This window comes from Oncorhynchus mykiss, chromosome 27, assembly GCF_057628025.1.
Source record: "Oncorhynchus mykiss isolate SJ-2025 chromosome 27, ASM5762802v1, whole genome shotgun sequence".
NCBI lineage: Eukaryota > Metazoa > Chordata > Actinopteri > Salmoniformes > Salmonidae > Oncorhynchus > Oncorhynchus mykiss.
This window is the reverse complement of record NC_143048.1, coordinates 10,574,583-10,596,982: the sequence shown is the minus strand read 5'-3', so window position 1 is coordinate 10,596,982 and position 22,400 is coordinate 10,574,583. Positions and strand designations below refer to the sequence as shown.

The following is a 22,400-nucleotide window of genomic DNA, read 5'->3' as shown; positions in this document are numbered from 1 at the left end:
GGTAGTCATTGTGGCATGAAGCCTTAGAGTTCTTGGGAACAGGAATGATGGTGGTCATCTTACAATGTGTGGACTGTGACACCAGGAGGTTGAAATTTACGGTAAATATGCCTGCCAGCTGTTCTGCGCATTCTCTGACAAAGCACCGTGGTATGGGCCTTGAGGGTGTTCACCTGATTAAAGACTTTACTCACATCGGCCTCGGAGAGCGAGATCACCCAATCTTCTGGGTCTGTGGCGGCCCTCATACCCGAAACGATGTTATTATCAAAGCGTGCATAAAATACATTGAATTTGTCTGGTAGAGAGGCATCATTGGGCAGATCACAGCTGGGTCTTCTTTTTGTAATCCATAATGTACCGTAGGGCGTCGGAGCCTCTGTAATATGATTCCACCTTATTCCTATATTGTCCTTTAGCTAGTTTGGTGACTCTGCAGAGGTCATAGCGGGACTTCTTTTACTTGTTCCTAGCTGCCTTGTTGACAACATTACAGAGCGACGCATATAACTTTTTGATTTGAGAAAGGTGCTCCTCCCTCCCCACTTTCGCTCCATGATGTGCCGGGTCATTGCCAGGTTCAAACCGGTCCATATAACGCCCGCAATATCAGTTGCCAACTTAGCGACGTTGTTGCTATATTTAGGGAGTATTAAGACCCCTCTAGCGACACATTTTCAAAAAAGCGACAAGCGACAAATCTAGCAATTTTTTCTGGTGTTATTGGAGACTGATGTGAAAGCACATATTGTTCTTACTCTTCTGAACGAGCAGCGGGTGTGTAACGGCCGTTGGTGGAAGAAGGTGAGGACCAAGGTGCAGCGTGGTACGTGTTCATATGGTTTAATAGGAATAGATCACTGAAAATACAACAAAGTGAACGAACGAAACCGAAACAGTTCTGTCTGGTGCAGATACAAACACTCAACAGAAAACAACTACCCACAAAACCCATGTGGGCAAGAGCTACCTAAGTATGGTTCTCAATCAGAGACAACAATAGACAGCTATCCCTGATTGAGAACCATACCCGGCCAAAAACAAAGAAATACAAAAACATAGAAAAAAGAAACATAGAATGCCCACCCTAGTCACACCCTGGCCTAACCAAAATAGAGAATAAAAGCCTCTCTATGGCCAGGGCGTGACAGGGTGCCATGGGCCCCACCCTGTCCACAGCACTCACAAGCGGCCCAGTCCTCGCGCAGTAGTCCCTCCCAGCTGCAGTCAGAGCAGCTAACCTGAATTAGGGCCAGAATAGTTACCATAATTTTCTCACATTGCCATTGACAGTTTTTTCTATTGTCTCTTTTTGGTCCATTTAGATTGTTAATGTAGATTGTATACAAACAAAATGTAACAAATGTTGTGGTTAAAAATGTTCATGTTTTACTGTGACTTGTTGTAGGCTCCTAAGTGGACCATAAGGTTAAAAACCAAACCAAATTAAATAAAAAATGAAAAACGATGTAACTCCGCCAGAGTGTCTCTTTTGGGTCACTTTTGCTGGTCCCAAGCCCGGATAAAGGAGGAGGGTTGGAATAGTTGCATTAAAAACAAGAATCGATAGAAAGTTCATTTGTAGTTCTAAACATATTTAGGGTGTTTTTGACTCAGTCTCTCCCACGATGATATTCCTCTATCCGACAGCATCACAATTACGTTCACATGGGCAATTATGCAAATTAGGTAATTTAGCGACTTAACTAGAGACTTTTAGGACAGCCAATAGCTACTTTCCATACTGAGGAGTTGGCAACACTGCACAATATTTGCGCGGTCACTCGGCTTTCTTGTCAATATAATGGATCATCACTGATGAAACTCACAACTGTGCAAACTATTGCACAACTTCAACTTCTATCCACTTTTTGCAGTAGAAGGCTCTGACCCGGTACAGCATAAAGCTTTCCGATATCAGATTTTCTGTTAACTCCGTAGGCGATCAATGTCCTCGACTCTACTGAAGATGGATGTACTTCATATTTTGCAGACGAACTTTGTGTCTATTATAATCGGATTTGTCGTTATTATTTTATTGTGGATGAATCGAGGCAAACAAAGCAACTCACGTTTGCCTCCTGGTCCTGCACCGATTCCTCTGCTTGGTAACTTGTTACGAATGGATGTGAAAGCGCCATACAAGCTCTACATGGAGGTCAGTCAAATACTTGAGCTAGATCAGTGGACAAGGTTAGGTCAAAGATGCAGAATCAGGTGTAGAATGAGATATCCATTTAATTACTTTTCCACAGAACTTGGCAAAAATGGATTATTTGCATTAATACAAGCTAAATGTAGGCTAAATTATTATTGTTTTACATTATTTTCTGTGTTGGTTACTGTAGCAACAAAACAGTTCAGTATTTTCATGTGACTGCTTAGTTACCAACCTTCTGTAAATTTTTATTGAATTGCCCCTCTGGGTTCAATATTCATTCAAAGTATACTACATGCATGTATTTGAGAACTGAAAAAGTGTGTGTATATATATCGATTACATAAATTAATTTGTGTAATTTCTTTCCTTCTTAATGCGTTTGAGCCAATCAGTTGTGTTGTGACAAGGACATTTTCCGTTTTGACTGACCTTCATGTCTTAGAAGTAATGTTGGACTGTCGTTTCTCTTTGATTATTTGAGTTGATCTTGCCATAATATGGACTAGGTCTTTTACCAAATAGGGTTATCTTCTGTATACCACCCCTACCTTTTCACAATACAACTGATTGGCTCAAACAAATTCATTTGTAGATTTTCTTTCCTTCTTATCTTTTAAGGCACACCGGTTACTTGAAATGCATTCCAGGTGACTATCTCATAAAGCTGGTCAAGAGAATGCCAAGAGTGTGCAAAGCTGTCATCAAGGCAAATGGTGGTTACTTTGAAAAATCTAAAATATATTTTGATTTAACACTTTTGGTTACCACATGATTCCATATGTGTTATTTCATAGTTTTGAGGTCTTCACTATTATTCTACAATGTAGAAAATAATACAAATAAAGAAAAACCCTTGAATGAGTAGGTGTCCATTTTTGACTGGTACTGTATTTGCTTGTTTGTGCATGTGTTGGTTTGCAACATGTCGAACAGAGTAGACACAGACACATCCTGGTTGATATATTACTGTGGAAAAGGTGCTCCTGTAAAATATATTTGGGAACCAAAATTGTTGACACATTTATTTTGTTTTAAATCTTTCGTCTCTGTGTTTTCATAATTTCCCTTCAATTTGCAAGAGGCTGAACGCATCTCACAGGAGAAAGCACTGAGCGAGCGAAACAACGCCCCTCTGTCTCTCTAGTTGTAGGCCATCTGTCTGATGCTGTCTGGTCCAAACGAGTATGACATTGTTCCAACCTCACTTTGCGGAATTCAAAATGATGATGCTTGTCTTCCATAATTTAGATAAACAGTACCAGTTAAAAGTTTGGACACACCTACTCATTCCAGGGGTTTATTTTCTTTTGTACTATTTTCTACATTGATAAATAATAGACACCAAAACTATGAAATAACACATGGAATCATGTAGTCAACAAAGTGTTAAACAAAACTAAATTTGTTTTATATGAGATTCTTCAAAGAAGCCACACTTTGCCTTGATGACAGCTTTGCACAATATTGGCAGTCTCTCAACCAGCTTCATGAGGTTGTCACCTGGAATGCATTTCAAGTAACCGGTGTGCCTTGTTTAAAGTTAATTTGTGGAATTTCTTTCCTTCTTAATTAATGTATTTGAGCCAATCAGTTGTGACAAGGTAGGGGTGGTACACAGAATATAGCCCTATTTGGTAAAAATCCATATTATGGCAAGAGCAGCTCAAATAAGCAAGAGAAATGACAGTCCATCATTACTTTAAGAGACGAAGGTCAGTCATTCCAAAAAACTTTGAAAGTTTCTTCAAGTGCAGTCGCAAAAACCATCAAGCGCTCTGATGAAACTGTCTCTCATGAGGACGGCTGCTGGAAAGGAAGACCCAGAGTCACCTCTGCTGCAGAGGATAAGTTAATTAGAGTTGATGAGTCCAAATTTTAGATTTTTAGTCAAGTGAGGCTTCTGTTTGCTCCTCATTACACACCACGGACCAATAAATATTATTTACATCAACATAGGAATCACTACAACTTTTTATGTGACCTCTTATACACTATATTAGGCCCAGCCTTTGGATCGTTGATCTTCCTAGATATGGCTACGATATTGTTATCACTACAGCCGATGGATCTGGATACTGCTTTCAAGCCTGTTTCTGCAGCGTTAGTCATGATTTGATCAATACATGTTGATTTCATTCCTGTGCTGTTTGTAACTACCCTGGTAGGTTGACTGATAACCTGAACCAGTGCACAGCTCAATGAAAGCCAGTCAATATTTAAATCACCCAGAAAATATACCTCTGTTCATATAACATGCATTTCACAAATGTTATCCAGAAACTGACTGTTAGCACTTGGTGGTCTATAGCAGCATCTCACAAGGATGGGCTATAGGTGAGGCAGATGAACCTGTAGCCATATTACTTCAACAGTATTTAACATGAGATCCTCTCTAATCTTTACAGGAATGTGGTTCTGAATATAATCAGCAACACCTTCATCACTCGCATTTCTGTCTTGTCTGTAAATGTTTAAAACCTTCTATTCCTACCACTGTATCAAAGGTATTATCCAAGTAGGTTTCAAAATATGAATGTCATCTGTTACTAGCAAGTTATTAATTTCATTAACTTTGTTTCTTAAGCTACATATGCTAACATGGGCTATTTTGAGCACTTTTCTGGATGCTTGCTGGTTTTCATTGCTTTACTGGGAAGTTTAGCAGAAGTAGATATTCTCATGTTATCTACTTTAGTGCAGGGTGAGCTGCACACAGTGGACTTCCTACTAGGGTACACCGCCTCAGTGCCAACAGCATACATACATTCAATAGGCACATGATTGCTGAATACAATAGTTGTAGGAGGTATTCATGACAATTAGAGGGACATAAATTAGGTTACTTTCATTGTCTACCAACGTTCCTGGTATAATGTACATTTGATAAAGCATTATGACGACAGCAACATAATGGTAGGGATTAACTGAGCTGGGCTTGGGTCATTGATAAATCGTTGTCTCAACACAACCTTATAATGCTGTGAAAGGATCCATGAACCCAAATGCTTCGGGTGGATCCCATCCTCTTTATAAAACGTGTTTTGTCTTCAAAAGGTATCGAAATTGTCAACAAACGTTACACCAATTGAGCTGCAATAATCACGTAGCAAGTTGTGAAGAGCGAGAATACTGCTAAAGCGCTCAACGTCATGGTCCAGAGAGGGAACATATGATGGGTCTTTTTATTAGTGTCTAGCAGAGAGTCAATCAGCTCTTTAAAATCCAGTTTCAATTATTCAGAGCTGCCCTTCATAATGTAATTTAAATCCCACATGGACTACGATATAATCAATTTCCATCTCTTTGCGGGAGGCAGCTTTCACGGCTCGTAACATGCGAGCATCGTTGATTGTCATGCTCCTCTTGCTGTGCTCCTTCGACTCCGCTATCAGATGGGGGAGGAGAGGAGGAGATGACTCCCTGGTGAACAAACTCCGGTCAGTCGGATAATGACAAACGACAAGGCGGAGATGCATCAAACAAGTGCGAACCACTTCCAGCGTAGAAAAGGTAAACATTCCACTGTGAGTTTCCCCCAGTTTCTTACGTAGGCTGGCGACCTGCGTGATAAAGGAAGCCATCTCAAATAAAATTGAATTTGTCACATGCGCCAAATACAACAGGTGTAGTAGACCTTACATTGAAATGCTTACAAGCCCTTAACCAACAATGTAGTTTCAAGAAAATACCCCCCAAAAGTAAGATAAGAATAACAAATAATTAAAGAGCAGCAGTAAATAACAATAGCAGGGCTGTAACGGTTTTCTGTGGACGAAGGATCGGACCAAAGCGCAGCGTGGTTAGATTTGAGTTCAACATGTTTAATAAAGACCATAAACGTGAACACTACAAAATACCAAAACAACAAATGTGAAAAACCGAAACAGTCCTATCTGGTGCATAGACACAAAGACAGAAGACAACCACCCACAAAACCCAACACAAAACAGGCTACCTAAATATGGTTCCCAATCAGAGACAATGACTAACACCTGCCTCTGATGGAGAACCATATAAGGCCAAACATAGAAATGGGAAAACTAGACACACAACAGAATGCCCACTCAGCTCACGTCCTGACCAACACTAAAACAAAGAAAACACAAAATAACTATGGTCAGAACGTGACACGGGCTATATACAGGGGTTAAAGAGCAGCAGTAAATAACAATAGTGGGGCTATATACAGTGCCTTGCGAAAGTATTCGCCCCCCTTGAACTTTGCGACCTTTTGCCACATTTCAGGCTTCAAACATAAAGATATAAAACTGTCTTTTTTTGTGAAGAATCAACAACAAGTGGGACACAATCATGAAGTGGAACGAGATTTATTGGATATTTCAAACTTTTTTAACAAATCAAAAACTGAAAAATTGGGCGTGCAAAATTATTCAGCCCCTTTACTTTCCAGAAGTTCAGCGAGGATCTCTGAATGATCCAATGTTGACCTAAATGGCTAATGATGATAAATACAATCCACCTGTGTGTAATCAAGTCTCCGTATAAATGCACCTGCACTGTGATAGTCTCAGAGGTCCGTTAAAAGCGCAGAGAGCATCATGAAGAACAAGGAACACACCAGGCAGGTCCGAGATACTGTTGTGAAGAAGTTTAAAGCCGGATTTGGATACAAAAAGATTTCCCAAGCTTTAAACATCCCAAGGAGCACTGTGCAAGCGATAATATTGAAATGGAAGGAGTATCAGACCACTGCAAATCTACCAAGACCTGGCCGTCCCTCTAAACTTTCAGCTCATACAAGGAGAAGACTGATCAGAGATGCAGCCAAGAGGCCCATGATCACTCTGGATGAACTGCAGAGATCTACAGCTGAGGTGGGAGACTCTGTCCATAGGACAACAATCAGTCGTATATTGCACAAATCTGGCCATTATGGAAGAGTGGCAAGAAGAAAGCCATTTCTTAAAGATATCCATAAAAAGTGTTGTTTAAAGTTTGCCACAAGCCACCTAGGAGACACACCAAACATGTGGAAGAAGGTGCTCTGGTCAGATGAAACCAAAATTGAACTTTTTGGCAACAATGCAAAACGTTATGTTTGGCATAAAAGCAACACAGCTGAACACACCATCCCCACTGTCAAACATGGTGGTGGCAGCATCATGGTTTGGGCCTGCTTTTCTTCAGCAGGGACAGGGAAGATGGTTAAAATTGATGGGAAGATGGATGGAGCCAAATACAGGACCATTCTGGAAGAAAACCTGATGGAGTCTGCAAAAGACCTGAGACTGGGACGGAGATTTGTCTTCCAAAAAGACAATGATCCAAAACATAAAGCAAAATCTACAATGGAATGGTTCAAAAATAAACATATCCAGGTGTTAGAATGGCCAAGTCAAAGTCCAGACCTGAATCCAATCGAGAATCTGTGGAAAGAACTGAAAACTGCTGTTCACAAATGCTCTCCATCCAACCTCACTGAGCTCGAGCTGTTTTGCAAGGAGGAATGGGAAAAAATTTCAGTCTCTCGATGTGCAAAACTGATAGACATACCCCAAGCGACTTACAGCTGTAATCGCAGCAAAAGGTGGCGCTACAAAGTATTAACTTAAGGGGGCTGAATAATTTTGCACGCCCAATTTTTCAGTTTTTGATTTGTAAAAAAAGTTTGAAATATCCAATAAATCTCGTTCCACTTCATGATTGTGTCCCACTTGTTGTTGATTCTTCACAAAAAAATACAGTTTTATATCTTTATGTTTGAAGCCTGAAATGTGGCAAAAGGTCGCAAAGTTCAAGGGGGCCGAATACTTTCGCAAGGCACTGTATATAGCCCCACTATTGTTATTTACTGCTGCTCTTTAACCCCTGTATATAGCCCGTGTCACGTTCTGACCATAGTTATTTTGTGTTTTCTTTGTTTTAGTGTTGGTCAGGACGTGAGCTGAGTGGGCATTCTGTTGTGTGTCTAGTTTTCCCATTTCTATGTTTGGCCTTATATGGTTCTCCATCAGAGGCAGGTGTTAGTCATTGTCTCTGATTGGGAACCATATTTAGGTAGCCTGTTTTGTGTTGGGTTTTGTGGGTGGTTGTCTTCTGTCTTTGTGTCTATGCACCAGATAGGACAAATCAAAAACTGAAAAATTGGGCGTGCAAAATTATTCAGCCCCCTTAAGTTAATACTTTGTAGCGCCACCTTTTGCTGCGATTACAGCTGTAAGTCGCTTAAACTTACAAAACAAAACACATAAATCCCCCATGTCACACCCTGACCTAACCAAAATAATAAAGAAAACAAAGATAACTAAGGCCAGGGCGTGACAGCGAGGGAGAGCTTTGTACACTTCTCTGTGTTTGGAGTAAAGGTGGTCTAGAATTGATTTCCCTTTGGTTGCACTTTTAACATGCTGATAGAAATTAGGTAAAACTGATTTAAGTTTCCCTGCATTAAAGTCCCTGGCCATTAAAGTCCCCGGCCACAGCTCATTGAGTTCGGTTTTAGTGCCAGCATCGGTCTGTGGTGGTATGTAGACATTTGAAAACTCTCTAGGTAGATAGTGTAGTCTACAGATTTTCATGAGATAGTCTACCTCAGGCGAGCAAAACCTTCAGACTTCTTTCCAGCTTTTGTTTACCCCGCCCCTTGTCTTACCAGAGGCTGCTGTTCTGTCTTGCCGATAGAGTGTATAACCCACCAGCTGTATGTTCTTAATGTCATTGTTCAGCCATATTAATTTATTTATTACCCCCTTTTTCGTGGTATCCAATTGTTAGTCTTATCTCATTGCTACAACTCCCGCATGGACTCGGGAGAGGCGAAGGTCGAGAGCCATGCGTCCTCCGAAACACAACCCAACCAAGCCACACTGCTTCTTATCACAGCACGCATCCAACCCGGAAACCAGCCACGCCAATGTGTCAGAGGAAACACCGTACACCTAGCTACCTGGTTAGCATGCACTGCGCCCGGCCCGCCACAGGAGTAGCTAGTGCGTTATGAGAGAAGGATATCCCTGCCGGCCAAACCCTCCCTAACACGGACGACGCTCCCGGTCGTGGCCGGCTGCGTCAGAGTCTGGGCTCGAACCCAGAGTCTCTGGTGGCACAGCTAGCACTGCGTTGCAGTGCCAACCGGGAGGCCACATATTACAGTTTTTAATGTCCCGTTGGTATGATATACGTGCTTTCAGTTCGTCCCATTTATTTTCCAGCGATTGAACGTTAGCTAGCAGGACGGAAGCAGGACGGAAGGCAACGGCTGATTAGCCACTCATTGCCTGATCTTCACTGTAGTATATCCCTCCCGTCCAACTCATTGAAGAAAAACTTGTTGTCTAATCTGAGGTGAGTCATCGCAGTTTTGATGTCCAGAAGCTCTTTTCGGTCATAAGAGATGGTAGCAGCAACATTGTGTACAAAACAAGTTACGAACAACGCAAAACAAATTAAAATAGCATGGTTGGTTAAAAGCCGATAAGACGGCAGCCATCTCCTCCGGCACCATCATAAAATGCTCAAGCCAATAACCCTCGTCAAACAAACAATTGTCGCATTGGAACTCGGAGTGGTCCAGTTTGTTTCGAAACAAAGCGTAGTAGTTTCAGCTTCTACAGTGCTGGAACCGTTAATTTACTTCTCCAGACAAAGAGAGCTCCATTGTAAAACTTGTCTTGGACTAACTTTGTGAGCTTGATGGCTAGCAGCTTAGCTAGGTTAGTGTCTCTGTCAAGCAGACTTCAACCTGTCGGTTCAGAGGGATTCTGGGACAAGAAATAGCGGTCCTAACTGTTAAAAGCTAACCACGTCGATGGCATTGGCATTTCTCTATGAGTAGGGTGAGTCAACATATTTTTCTACTTTGAAATCAGAACCCTGGACAGCCATGTCATATTTAGCTTATGTTGATTGGACCAAATTGTTTTTGGTATCTTTTAGTTCTCACTCTATTAGACTAAGTAGAGGTGATTTGATGATGCTGAAATGTTGAAGTTGAAATGGTGCTGGAATAGCTACTGTTTTCTTTGCGATTTGTCGTAACTCTGTTGTTCTAAATCAATAGTTGTTTAGTGGTCCGAAAATGTTGGAAACATGAACTTGCTTGACCATGCTGTAGGTCATGTAATTGTCTGTTACTGTACATGCAATATGCTTTGTGGACTTCACTGTGTTAGGGTTGCGTCAATTCGAATCTGGTATCAGAACAAGTTATAACACTGAGTCACTGATTGTACTCTATGTACTTTTATTAGCTAAGCAATAAATGGCAAATGCAACTTTCGTATATACGGGCTCACTGTAATACCACGCAGGGCAGAACAGGGAACTGACAGGATGTAAGAAAACAGCTGTTCATATACTGTGATAGACATAGTTCCAACCCGTCTGTTGGCCTATCACAGTAGAGGCTGAGCGTGGTTTAGACTTGCTCAGCCTATCGCAGGCGCTCAGGCTTGTCCCCGCATCTTGGCGCTTCTTGGAGTCCTCCCTCCGTCGATGTATAGATTCTTACTGTTCTGGTATCGCAGCCTAGTTATAACAGTTGCTCAGTTCCTGCTATTGTGTTGTTCAGTATTTTTCCATCTCAGTTAAACCTCGTGATGACCAGCCCTCCCTAAACCTGATTAACAACAACTTTGTAAGGTACAGCAAGTCACACCATGTGCTCAATATTGTCACATACAAACACAAGGACAAAGCATCTGCTGGGCTGTTATCTACAGTTTTGCAACATGCAGGTCACACCATGTTACTCAGTTCTTGTCACACACACAAACAGGCAAGTAGATGTAGCAAGCAGTTGTTTAATCTCATGATGATGCTCAAGTGCACAAATGCAGATACCGCACACAGCCAACATCAGATAATATTTAATTATATATATATACAGTGCCTTGCGAAAGTATTCGGCCCCCTTGAACTTTGCGACCTTTTGCCACATTTCAGGCTTCAAACATAAAGATATAAAACTGTATTTTTTTGTGAAGAATCAACAACAAGTGGGACACAATCATGAAGTGGAACGACATTTATTGGATATTTCAAACTTTTTTTACAAATCAAAAACTGAAAAATTGGGCGTGCAAAATTATTCAGCCCCCTTAAGTTAATACTTTGTAGCGCCACCTTTTGCTGCGATTACAGCTGTAAGTCGCTTGGGGTATGTCTATCAGTTTTGCACATCGAGAGACTGAAATTTTTTCCCATTCCTCCTTGCAAAACAGCTCGAGCTCAGTGAGGTTGGATGGAGAGCATTTGTGAACAGCAGTTTTCAGTTCTTTCCACAGATTCTCGATTGGATTCAGGTCTGGACTTTGACTTGGCCATTCTAACACCTGGATATGTTTATTTTTGAACCATTCCATTGTAGATTTTGCTTTATGTTTTGGATCATTGTCTTGTTGGAAGACAAATCTCCGTCCCAGTCTCAGGTCTTTTGCAGACTCCATCAGGTTTTCTTCCAGAATGGTCCTGTATTTGGCTCCATCCATCTTCCCATCAATTTTAACCATCTTCCCTGTCCCTGCTGAAGAAAAGCAGGCCCAAACCATGATGCTGCCACCACCATGTTTGACAGTGGGGATGGTGTGTTCAGCTGTGTTGCTTTTACGCCAAACATAACGTTTTGCATTGTTGCCAAAAAGTTCAATTTTGGTTTCATCTAACCAGAGCACCTTCTTCCACATGTTTGGTGTGTCTCCCAGGTGGCTTGTGGCAAACTTTAAACTACACTTTTTATGGATATCTTTAAGAAATGTCTTTCTTCTTGCCACTCTTCCATAATGGCCAGATTTGTGCAATATACGACTGATTGTTGTCCTATGGACAGAGTCTCCCACCTCAGCTGTAGATCTCTGCAGTTCATCCAGAGTGATCATGGGCCTCTTGGCTGCATCTCTGATCAGTCTTCTCCTTGTATGAGCTGAAAGTTTAGAGGGACGGCCAGGTCTTGGTAGATTTGCAGTGGTCTGATACTCCTTCCATTTCAATATTATCGTTTCCACAGTGCTCCTTGGGATGTTTAAAGCTTGGGAAATCTTTTTGTATCGGAATCCGGCTTTAAACTTCTTCACAACAGTATCTCGGACCTGCCTGGTGTGTTCCTTGTTCTTCATGATGCTCTCTGCGCTTTTAACGGACCTCTGAGACTATCACAGTGCAGGTGCATTTATACGGAGACTTGATTACACACAGGTGGATTGTATTTATCATCATTAGTCATTTAGGTCAACATTGGATCATTCAGAGATCCTCACTGAACTTCTGGAGAGAGTTTGCTGCACTGAAAGTAAAGGGGCTGAATAATTTTGCACGCCCAATTTTTCAGTTTTTGATTTGTTAAAAAAGTTTGAAATATCCAATAAATGTCGTTCCACTTAATGATTGTGTCCCACTTGTTGTTGATTCTTCACAAAAAAATACAGTTTTATATCTTTATGTTTGAAGCCTGAAATGTGGCAAAAGGTTGCAAAGTTCAAGGGGGCCAAATACTTTCGCAAGGCACTGTAGTAATGGCTATAATGTAAAATACAGAATCCCACAACTGGAGAGAGGTTGCTCTCCGGTTTTGTGATTAAACAAAGGTGTTTTACAATAGGCTGTGATGTATTTGTAGTTAATCATATCAGTAATGTTAGTAAATCATATCAGAGCTGTAGCACCACGCACTGGTGAAGTGGAGCAGAGCATGCTGGGCTCGCTCCAGCTCAGAGAAGATCAGCTTGAGAGAAGTCGAGAGAAAGTTCCAGCCATCCTTATTTTCCTACCAGTTAACTTTCATTTTGTTAGCCAAGTCCTTTATGATATGTAAGTTCATATTTCATATCTTTCAGGTGTTTATGTCTGAAGATGCACTCTGCGACAATAATGTTGTATTTATGGTATTTGCTCATTAGTAGTTTCTATCACTAGCTACTATAGCTATTGTGCGCTGGCTAGCTCTGTTTTGGTTGTCGTCATTTTGGACATTTCACCCTGTATTTGGAAAGGGTAACGCCCCCAGTGTGTCGTTTATATGCCCAGTAATTGTATACTTGTATGGTACATCATTATATGGGTATTAGATCCTATTTCACTGTTTAGAGGTATTCAAGTTAATTGCGCAATTGTAGCCTTGTACTGAAGATGATGGTATGCTTTGGAGTACAGGTGTGGCGGCTCCCCGTACAATCTCAAATGAGTACAGTCAGATTCAAGTTTCTTTGCGCTGTATGGTCCTGTATAGCATTAAGTCATCATAGTCATGTTAAACCATGCATATTGTTTATAAGATATGTGATTTGGAGACTGTATTCTGTCATTTACTATTGTATCTTTATTTATCTCTTTACTTGCAGACTTCACACACACACACACTTTGGTTGAAGCTTGTTGCCAGACCACTAAGTGCCTTATCCCATCCATACTACATACACTGTGCGGTGCTGTTCTGTGCATCTTAACCGTTATTAAACCACCTCAACTGGAATCCTACCTGTCTGTCATCTGTGCCTTTACCAGTGTAATGTAGTGATCATTAAACCATAATTCAGTCTGTGTATTGGTACTGTAGGATTCCAGTTGCATGTTTTACAGTAGCCAGACAGCGGGAGTGATATGCCATGTGAACTGTGTAATACCAGCATACTCCTGAGTAAAGTTAAACTAAAGTATACAAATGCCCCGACCTCAGTTCTTATGAACATAAGCAATCTAAATAACTGTGGATGTTACAACCAGCACAAGGGAGCGAACACAAAGTAAACCTAACCTACAGAATATACAGTCCACCAAGTCCTCACTTTCAGGTGTGGTTGAATGATCTTCTTATTGGCTCGACCTTTAGGCCTATATATTGCAAGGCATATGAATTGAAAGGTTATGGAGCAAACAATTAAATTATCACAACACATAAGTTGTAATATGGCTTGGGGGGGGCTCGACTTCCTCAGTGATTTTACCCACACACCGCTACTGTTGGGAACATAAAATGACATGCTATAAATACACTTATTTTGACACATTTTGGATATCTAAGTGTGTATAATGTACTCTATAATTTGCCACTGCATTTATTGCTCTCTTGTGTCTCTCCATCACTTATCCAAAGGAATAGCAAAGCCACAATCATTTAACTTCCATGTCATACATCACAGGACTGTCAGCTGTGCTCCATATAAACCTGGGATCTGAGACATCACTGTCCTGGTTCCCTAACTATAATCCTGTGGTTCTTCTCTCCTCAGCTCAGTAAGAAGTATGGCTCAGTGTTTACTGTATGGCTGGGCTCCAAACCTGTAGTGGTGATCTCTGGCTATCAGGCTATCAAGGATGCTTTTGTCACACAAGGAGAAGAGTTCAGCGGCAGAGCCAACTACCCCGTGATCATGACAGTCTCTAAAGGATATGGTGGGGGATTTATATATACACTGCTCAAAAAAATAAAGGCAACACTAAAATAACACATCCTAGATCTGAATGAATGAAATATTCTTATTATATACTTTTTTCTTTACATAGTTGAATGTGCTGACAACAAAATCACACAAAAATTATCAATGGAAATCAAATTTATCAACCCATGGAGGTCTGGATTTGGAGTGACACTCAAAATTAAAATGGAAAACCACACTACAGGCTGATCCAACTTTGATGTAATGTCCTTAAAACAAGTCAAAATGAGGCTCAGTAGTGTGTGGCCTCCACGTGCCTGTATGACCTCCCTACAACGCCTGGGCATGCTCCTGATGAGGTGGCGGATGGTCTCCTGAGGGATCTCCTCCCAGACCTGGACTAAAGCATCCGCCAACTCCTGGACATTCTGTGGTGCAATGTGGCGTTGGTGGATGGAGTGAGACATGATGCCCCAGATGTGCTCAATTGGATTCAGGTCTGGGGAACGGGCGGGCCAGTCCATAGTATCAATGCCTTCCTCTTGCAGGAACTGCTGACACACTCCAGCCACATGAGGTCTAGCATTGTCTTGCATTAGGAGGAACCCAGGGCCAACTGCACCAGCATATGGTCTCACAAGGGGTCTGAGGATCTCATCTCGGTACCTAATGGCAGTCAGGCTACCTCTGGCGAGCACATGGAGGGCTGTGCGGCCCCCCCAAAGAAATGCCACACAACACCATGACTGACCCACCGCCAAACCGGTCATGCTGGAGGATGTTGCAGGCAGCAGAACGTTCTCCATGGCGTCTCCAGACTCTTCTGTCATGTCTGTCACGTGCTCAGTGTGAACCTGGTTTCATCTGTGAAGAGCACAGGGCGCCAGTGGCGAATTTGCCAATCTTGGTGTTCTCTGACAAATGCCAAACGTCCTGCACGGTGTTGGGCTGTAAGCACAACCCCCACCTGTGGACGTCGGGCCCTCATACCACCCTCATGGAGTCTGTTTCTGACCGTTTGAGCAGACACATGCACATTTGTGGCCTGCTGGAGGTCATTTCGCAGGGCTCTGGCAGTGCTCCTCCTGCTCCTCCTTGCACAAAGGCGGGGGTAGCGGTCCTGCTGCTGGGTTGTTGCCCTCCTACGGCCTCCTCCACGTCTCCTGATGTACTGGCCTGTCTCCTGGTAGCGCCTCCATGCTCTGGAAGCTACGCTGACAGACACAGCAAACCTTCACAGCTCGCATTGATGTGCCATCCTGGATGAGCTGCACTACCCGAGCCACTTGTGTGGGTTGTAGACTCCGTCTCATGCTACCACAAGAGTGAAAGCACCGCCAGCATTCAAAAGTGACCAAAACATCAGCCAGGAAGCATAGGAACTGAGAAGTGGTCTGTGGTCACCACTTGCAGAACCACTTCTTTATTGGGGGTGTCCTGTCCTTAGTGGACAGTTTGATTTCACAGAAGTGTGATTGACTTGGAGTGACATTATTTTGTATGTGTTCCCTTTATTTTTTTGAGCAGTGTATTTTTTAAATGGGAGTGGGTGTCATTGTCCTTGACACAGTCAAAAAACAACAACATTACATTAGGTTTATGTTATGCTATTCTAATTCTTCCTCTTTGTGCTTCTGTCATACTGTTTACTGTAGGGGTGTTGGTGAGCAGTGGGAAGAGATCAAAAGATCTTCGCAGGTTCTCGCTGATGACCCTTAAAACCTTTGGGATGGGGCGCAGGAGCATCGAAGAACGTGTCCAAGAAGAGGCTAAGATGCTGGTGAAAGCCTTCGGTGAATATAGAGGTAGGTTGTTTTTCTTAGTATTTTTCTTGCCTTTGAAATACATTTTATAATAACTTTATGGGCAATATTACTCAGGTTGTTGGAATGTAAGAAACAGAAGATAAATGGTTTATTGCAGAATATAGTAACAGTAAAATCCATGGGGTGTACAGGGTTTTTATAGTATATACATGTATTATACCTGTAAACATGTACCTTTTTTAAGTGCTGAGGGATAACTGATGTTTGAGGTCGTTTCGATTAGATTATTGTGGTTTTCGGTTTCAGTAATGTTTTTAAAACATGAAGTGCAGTATGCATTATGTGTGTTGAATGTTGTTATAACACAGAATGAAACAATCAATACAAGTGTTTGCCCGTTACTCATTTATTAACCCATAATTTCTTCACATTACTTTGCTTTCCTTAGTTTCAGCCACTTCGAATAAATCTCATCGGAGAAAGCGTTCGAGCGAAACAGCGCCCCTCTGTTTCACGGACACTATTCAGACCCCTTGACTTTTTCCACATTTTGTTATGTTACAGCCCTATTCTAAAATTGATTAAATACATTTTTCCCCTCAATTTTAGAATAAGGCTGTAACATTACGTGGAAAAAGTCAAGGGGTCTGATAGGTTTCCGAAGACACTATATCCCATGTAGAGAGTGACATGGCATACTTTTTTTGTCCAGGGCTATACATACATGTCCTCAGACTCCACCACAATGGCATTGTCAGCAGCACCTGTCCTTTTTACCAAATAAATGTAAGATTTAATTTTAACAAGAAATGACCTTTCTTTTCTCTGCCCTGCTCAGAAAGTGCCTCATTTTGCAGGAGCTTCATTTCAATAAGTTACTTTTGCAATAATATTGTGGGAACTCTGTAAGGGTGGAATGGTCCATTATTATGAACCTGTCCGTGGGTGATTAATAAGAGTTGTTTCTACTATTATGAGAAACTTGGATTATATTGATATGAAATATATGTATGGAAATAAGTTATTTGTGTACTATGAATTGTTATTGGATGGATTCATTTACTTTTTTCGAAGGCTTTTTTTCACCAAACAATCTGGCCTCATAACCTGGGCACAGTGGCCAGGGAAAACCCCCCTCCCTCCCAATTTCCCTTGCAACCTTAAAGCTTCCTGCAGATTTTACTGCTTCTGAAACAACCTGCTGATGCAAGACAGAATGAGAGCGACGAGCTGAGCAGTCCACAACAGCGGGTTGGGGGGGCCTCGAGTGGTGCATGGGGGGGGGGTGTATCAAGCTTTGAAATTATTTATTTAAAACAACAAAAATATTATGCCCAGCTCACGAGTGAGGCCCCTTGATGTTGTGAGCCTAATGGTAAGTCCACGATTGGTTAAACCTCCGCACTACAAAACCAGACAGAGCACTAGGACCTGCCTCTCCCTCCAGAACCCTAGGGGTAATGTTTGTTTTGGTAATCGGTGTAACCGAGATACATTATTCTCAGTATTATCTTCAGCAAGATTTTAACACTAAACATGTCATTGAAATGGTACCATTTTACGTTAAAATACATGGAAAATCAAGTGTTTAATTTAAACATAGTTGTTGCTTCTCACAGATATTTCTAAAAGTTTCACCATCACAATATTATATATATGGATAACCAATCAGGTATTTTAAAAGTATCTGTGTGTTCTTGCCTTCCTTCTCTAATCTAGATTCAGTTGTCAATCCCAAAGAATTGCTTTGCAATTGTGTTGGCAATGTGATCTGCTCCATAGTCTTTGGGCACAGGTTTGAAAATGACGACCCAATGTTTCAGCTCATCCAAAAGGCTGTTGATGCCTACTTCAATGTCCTCAGCAGCCCTATTGGAGCGGTACAGTAACTTTTCAGCTCATCTCTTTTCATAGAATCTTCCATTGCTCTCAACGCCCTGCTAAACTGAAGGTCTATCACAGTAATTGCACAAAATGGTCTTGGGCTGACCAAGCCATTGTTTTCACTAACAAAACCCCCTCCCCTTCCATCCCCTTTCTTTCAGATGTACAACATGTTCCCTAGAATCGTTTGGTGCTTTCCAGGCAATCACCATGAGATGTTTGCTATCGTAAACAAGGCCAAAGATTACATACAAGAGCAAGCAGAAATCCGTCTTAAAACCCTTAACATCTCTGAACCTCAGGACTTCATCGAGGCCTTCCTAGTTAAAATGCTGGAGGTAGAAAACACAGCATGATCCTCACATTGGAGGTTGAACCTCTTACACATTATGAAAATATGGAATGTGGCTGGAATTAAGACACTATCCATGTCCACTTATGTGAGTTTGGCTATCATGAGTGAATAGACAAGTGAGAGGCCAATCTCTGTTTTCCAAACGTATTTAGTGGCAATAAGTATGTGGAGATGGCAACAACTAGCCACCAGATATCGCTGTTTACTTACATAACTGATGGTGACTTATTCTCTTCTCTTAGGAGAAAGATGATCCCAACACTGAGTTCAACAATGATAATATGGTGATGACTGCATGGAGCCTGTTTGCTGCTGGAACAGAAACCACATCATCCACCCTAAGACAATCATTTCTGATGATGATAAAGTACCCTCACATTCAAGGTAGCCTGCTACCCAAGTCTTTATCAATTTTAAAAAATGTACCTTTATTTAAATAGGCAAGTCAGTTAAAAACAAATTCTTATTTTCAATGACGGCCTAGGAATAGTGGGTTAACTGCCTGTTCAGGGGCAGAACGACAGATTTGTACCTTGTCAGCTCAGGGATTTGAACTTGCAACCTTCCGGTTACTAGTCCAACTCTCTAACCACTAGGCTACCCTGCATCCAAGTCTCATAAATCTATTAGATAACACTGCTATCGAAAAAAGTATCATTCTGGACTATGAATTGTTTAAAATGTGTCATTACGATGTGACATGTAATAACTCCAACAACAATCCGTACATAGTATCAGTGCAATGTATTATAAAGTGTGACTTAAATATTCCTAAGAGAGTGTCCAGAAGGAGATAGACGAGGTGATTGGCTCAAGAGTGCCCACGGTTGACGACAGAGTTAAAATGCCCTACACGGATGCTGTCATTCACGAAGTCCAGCGATACATGGACCTCAGTCCCACCTCTGTACCACACAAAGTGATGAGAGATACAGAGTTCTACAACTACCACATTCCAGAGGTGACCACAATTGTGTAACTGTACAAACACTGAATGTTCAATATCACTGTATCTTGTTTGACGTGGTGGAACTGTTGTTTAAAAAAGATGATTTACATTTTACGGATCAACATGCAGTTTTCATAGAAAGTGATGGGTGTTATTTTGTCATTCTTTCAGGGTACCATGGTCCTGCCTCTGCTGTCCTCTGTGCTTGTTGATCCCAAACTTTTTAAAAACCCAGATGAGTTTGACCCAGAGAACTTCCTGGATGAAAATGGAGTCTTTAAGAAAAATGATGGATTCTTTGCTTTTGGAGTGGGTAAGATCATGGTCCAAGTAGTTTGTGGATTATGTGAGTTAAAATCAAGAAACCTAGTGGCCTGGGGTGGTCTTGCAGTCGACAGTAAGCTGCTGCCTCTCTGGAGGTACTATGTTCCGCTGCCAGCATGGGTTTGGTTTGAATCTGACCCGCTGCTTTTCAGCACACTCTCCTAATAACTTTCCTGTATCTCTCTATCCTATCTACAAAAAAAACATTAAAAGATATGAAAGGATTGGGCCTTTCCTAGCCTGGTGGAGCTAGCCTGATCCACCAGCCTAGGATTTCCCCACTCATTTAAAACAACTTAACAAGAAACCTGAGAACCTCTGGTCAACTTCAATTGAGTTATAGGCTCAGCTGACTGACAATGACCTCCCCCTTCTCTTTTCCCTCAGGGAAGCGGGCGTGTCCTGGGGAAGCTCTGGCCAGAGTGGAGCTCTTTCTCTTCTTTACCTCCGTCCTGCAGCGCTTCACTTTCACCGGCACCAAACCTCCAGAGGAGATCAACATCGAGCCAGCGTGCTCCAGCTTTGGCCGCCTTCCGCGTTCCTATGATTGCTACATCAAACTCAGGACTGAGAAGTGACCACTTTACTGTGGAGAGGTCACAGGCTCAGCTTCACAGGCAGCTGCTTGTCAATTTACAGTAACCATAGCCTTACATTTACCTCCTTTTTTCTTTAGACAACTATATAAGCGTCAGTGAGTTGTATGTATCTTGCTATTATCCTCAGGTAGGATCTCTAAGGTATGGGTTGATATTTCAAGGCTAATTACTGTCTACATTCATGTCTTTTAAAGCTTGTTTTTGGTTAGGTTTCAAGAATTGCCTTCAGAGATGTTGGTCCCCATATCTCTATGCTGTATATCACACTCACCTGCTTTGTGCCCTTGTAAAATAGGCCTATAGGTTCATATTAAATTCTCTATTGAAACATTATGGTGAAAGGACCAAAAGTTTCAGGTGTTATAATGTAAGCAACTGAAATTGGTCTTGTTTTGTAGGTTGCTACGTGGTTAGGACTGTACATCTATACATGCAAAGCACTTAGGGGTACTGTACACTATGTATACTGTGGGGGTCACTATGTTATTCTGCCTTTGTTTTCAACATGATTGATGTATTGTAACACAACATTTGATTGTAACTTTTGCTTCAACTAATAAATAACACTGCACACTTCAGCCAGATTCAAACAATATCTTGTGTGTCCAGACCTGTCATTAATAAGCAAGCTTTGTGTTCCGATTACCTGCTCACATATAACTGTTGTTTTGGCCTTAAGTGTAGACACATAAGTATGTTCATGTCCACATATAATATCTGTTTCACAGAAGGAGAACGCTGTTACTGGAATGTTAGTGGTTACCAGAAAAATGTATCAATTAACTCATGAAAATAGTGACTTGGGCCGTGTACACTTTCTGAAAGTATTCAAACCCCTTCACTTTTTCTGAAAATGTTTACTTAACAGCCTCATTCTAAAATTGATTACACACAATACCCCAGAATGACAAAATTAAAACAGGTTTTTAGACATTTTTGCAAATCTATTTATCACATTACCTAAGTATTCATACCTTTTACTCAGTAAAGAGAAGCCCCTTTGGCAGCGATAACAGCCTCAAGTCTTCTTCGTATGACGCTACAAGCTTGGCACACCTATATTTGAGGAGTTTGTTCTATTCTCTGCAGATCCTCTCAAGCTCTGCCAGGTTGGATGGGGAGTGTCACTGCACAGCTATTTTCAGGTCTCGCCACTCAAGGACATTCGGAGACTTGTCCCAAAGCCGATCCTGCATTGTTTTGGCTGTGTGCTTAGGGTGGTTGCCCTTTTGGAAGGTAAACTGTCTCCCCAGTCTGAGGTCCTGAGCACTCTGAAGCAGGTTTTTATCAAGGATCTCCCTGTAAATCAAATCAAATCAAATGTATTTATATCGCCCTTCGTACATCAGCTGATATCTCAAAGTGCTGTACAGAAACCCAGCCTAAAACCCCAAACAGCAAGCAATGCATGTGTAGAAGCACGGTGGCTAGGAAAAACTCCCTAGAAAGGCCAAAACCTAGGGAGGAACCAGGCTATGTGGGGTGGCCAGTCTTCTGGCCGTGCCGGGTGGAGATTAACATGGCCAAGATGTTCAAATGTTCATAAATGACCAGCATGGTCAAATACTAATAAGGCAGAACAGTTGAAACTGGAGCAGCAGCACGGCCAGGTAGCCTGGGGACAGCAAGGAGTCATCATGTCAGGTAGTCCTGAGGCATGGTCCTAGGGCTCAGGTCCTCCGAGAGAGAGAAAGAAAGAGAGAAAGAGAGAATTAGAGAGAGCACACTTAAATTCACACAGGACACCGATTAGGACAGGAGAAGTACTCCAGATATAACAAACTGACCCTAGCCCCCCGACACATAAACTACTGCAGCATAAATACTGGAGGCTGAGACAGGAGGGGTCAGGAGACACTGTGGCCCCATCCGAGGACAGCCCCGGACAGGGCCAAACAGGAAGGATATAACCCCACCCACTTTGCCAAAGCACAGCCCCCACACCACTAGAGGGATATCTTCAACCACCAACTTACCATCCTGAGACAAGGCCGAGTATAGCCCACAAAGATCTCCGCCACGGCACAACCCAA

The 22,400-nt window shown here is 41.9% G+C and overlaps 1 protein-coding gene and 1 long non-coding RNA gene across 2 annotated transcripts in view; both read left to right on the top strand.

Annotated features, from left to right (window-relative positions):
* Nucleotides 1-22,400, top strand: part of LOC149971228 (uncharacterized) — a 135,740-nt gene that overhangs the window by 13,312 nt on the left and 100,028 nt on the right. The window lies entirely within an intron of this gene.
* LOC110507486 (cytochrome P450 2M1) lies at nt 1,539-20,960 on the top strand. The gene is made up of 9 exons (XM_021587506.3): nt 1,539-2,158; nt 14,344-14,506; nt 16,146-16,295; nt 17,976-18,136; nt 18,302-18,478; nt 18,738-18,879; nt 19,272-19,456; nt 19,616-19,757; nt 20,156-20,960. The coding sequence occupies exons 1-9, from the start codon at nt 1,949-1,951 to the stop codon at nt 20,344-20,346; spliced, it is 1,521 nt and encodes a 506-aa protein (XP_021443181.3). The 5' UTR covers nt 1,539-1,948; the 3' UTR covers nt 20,347-20,960.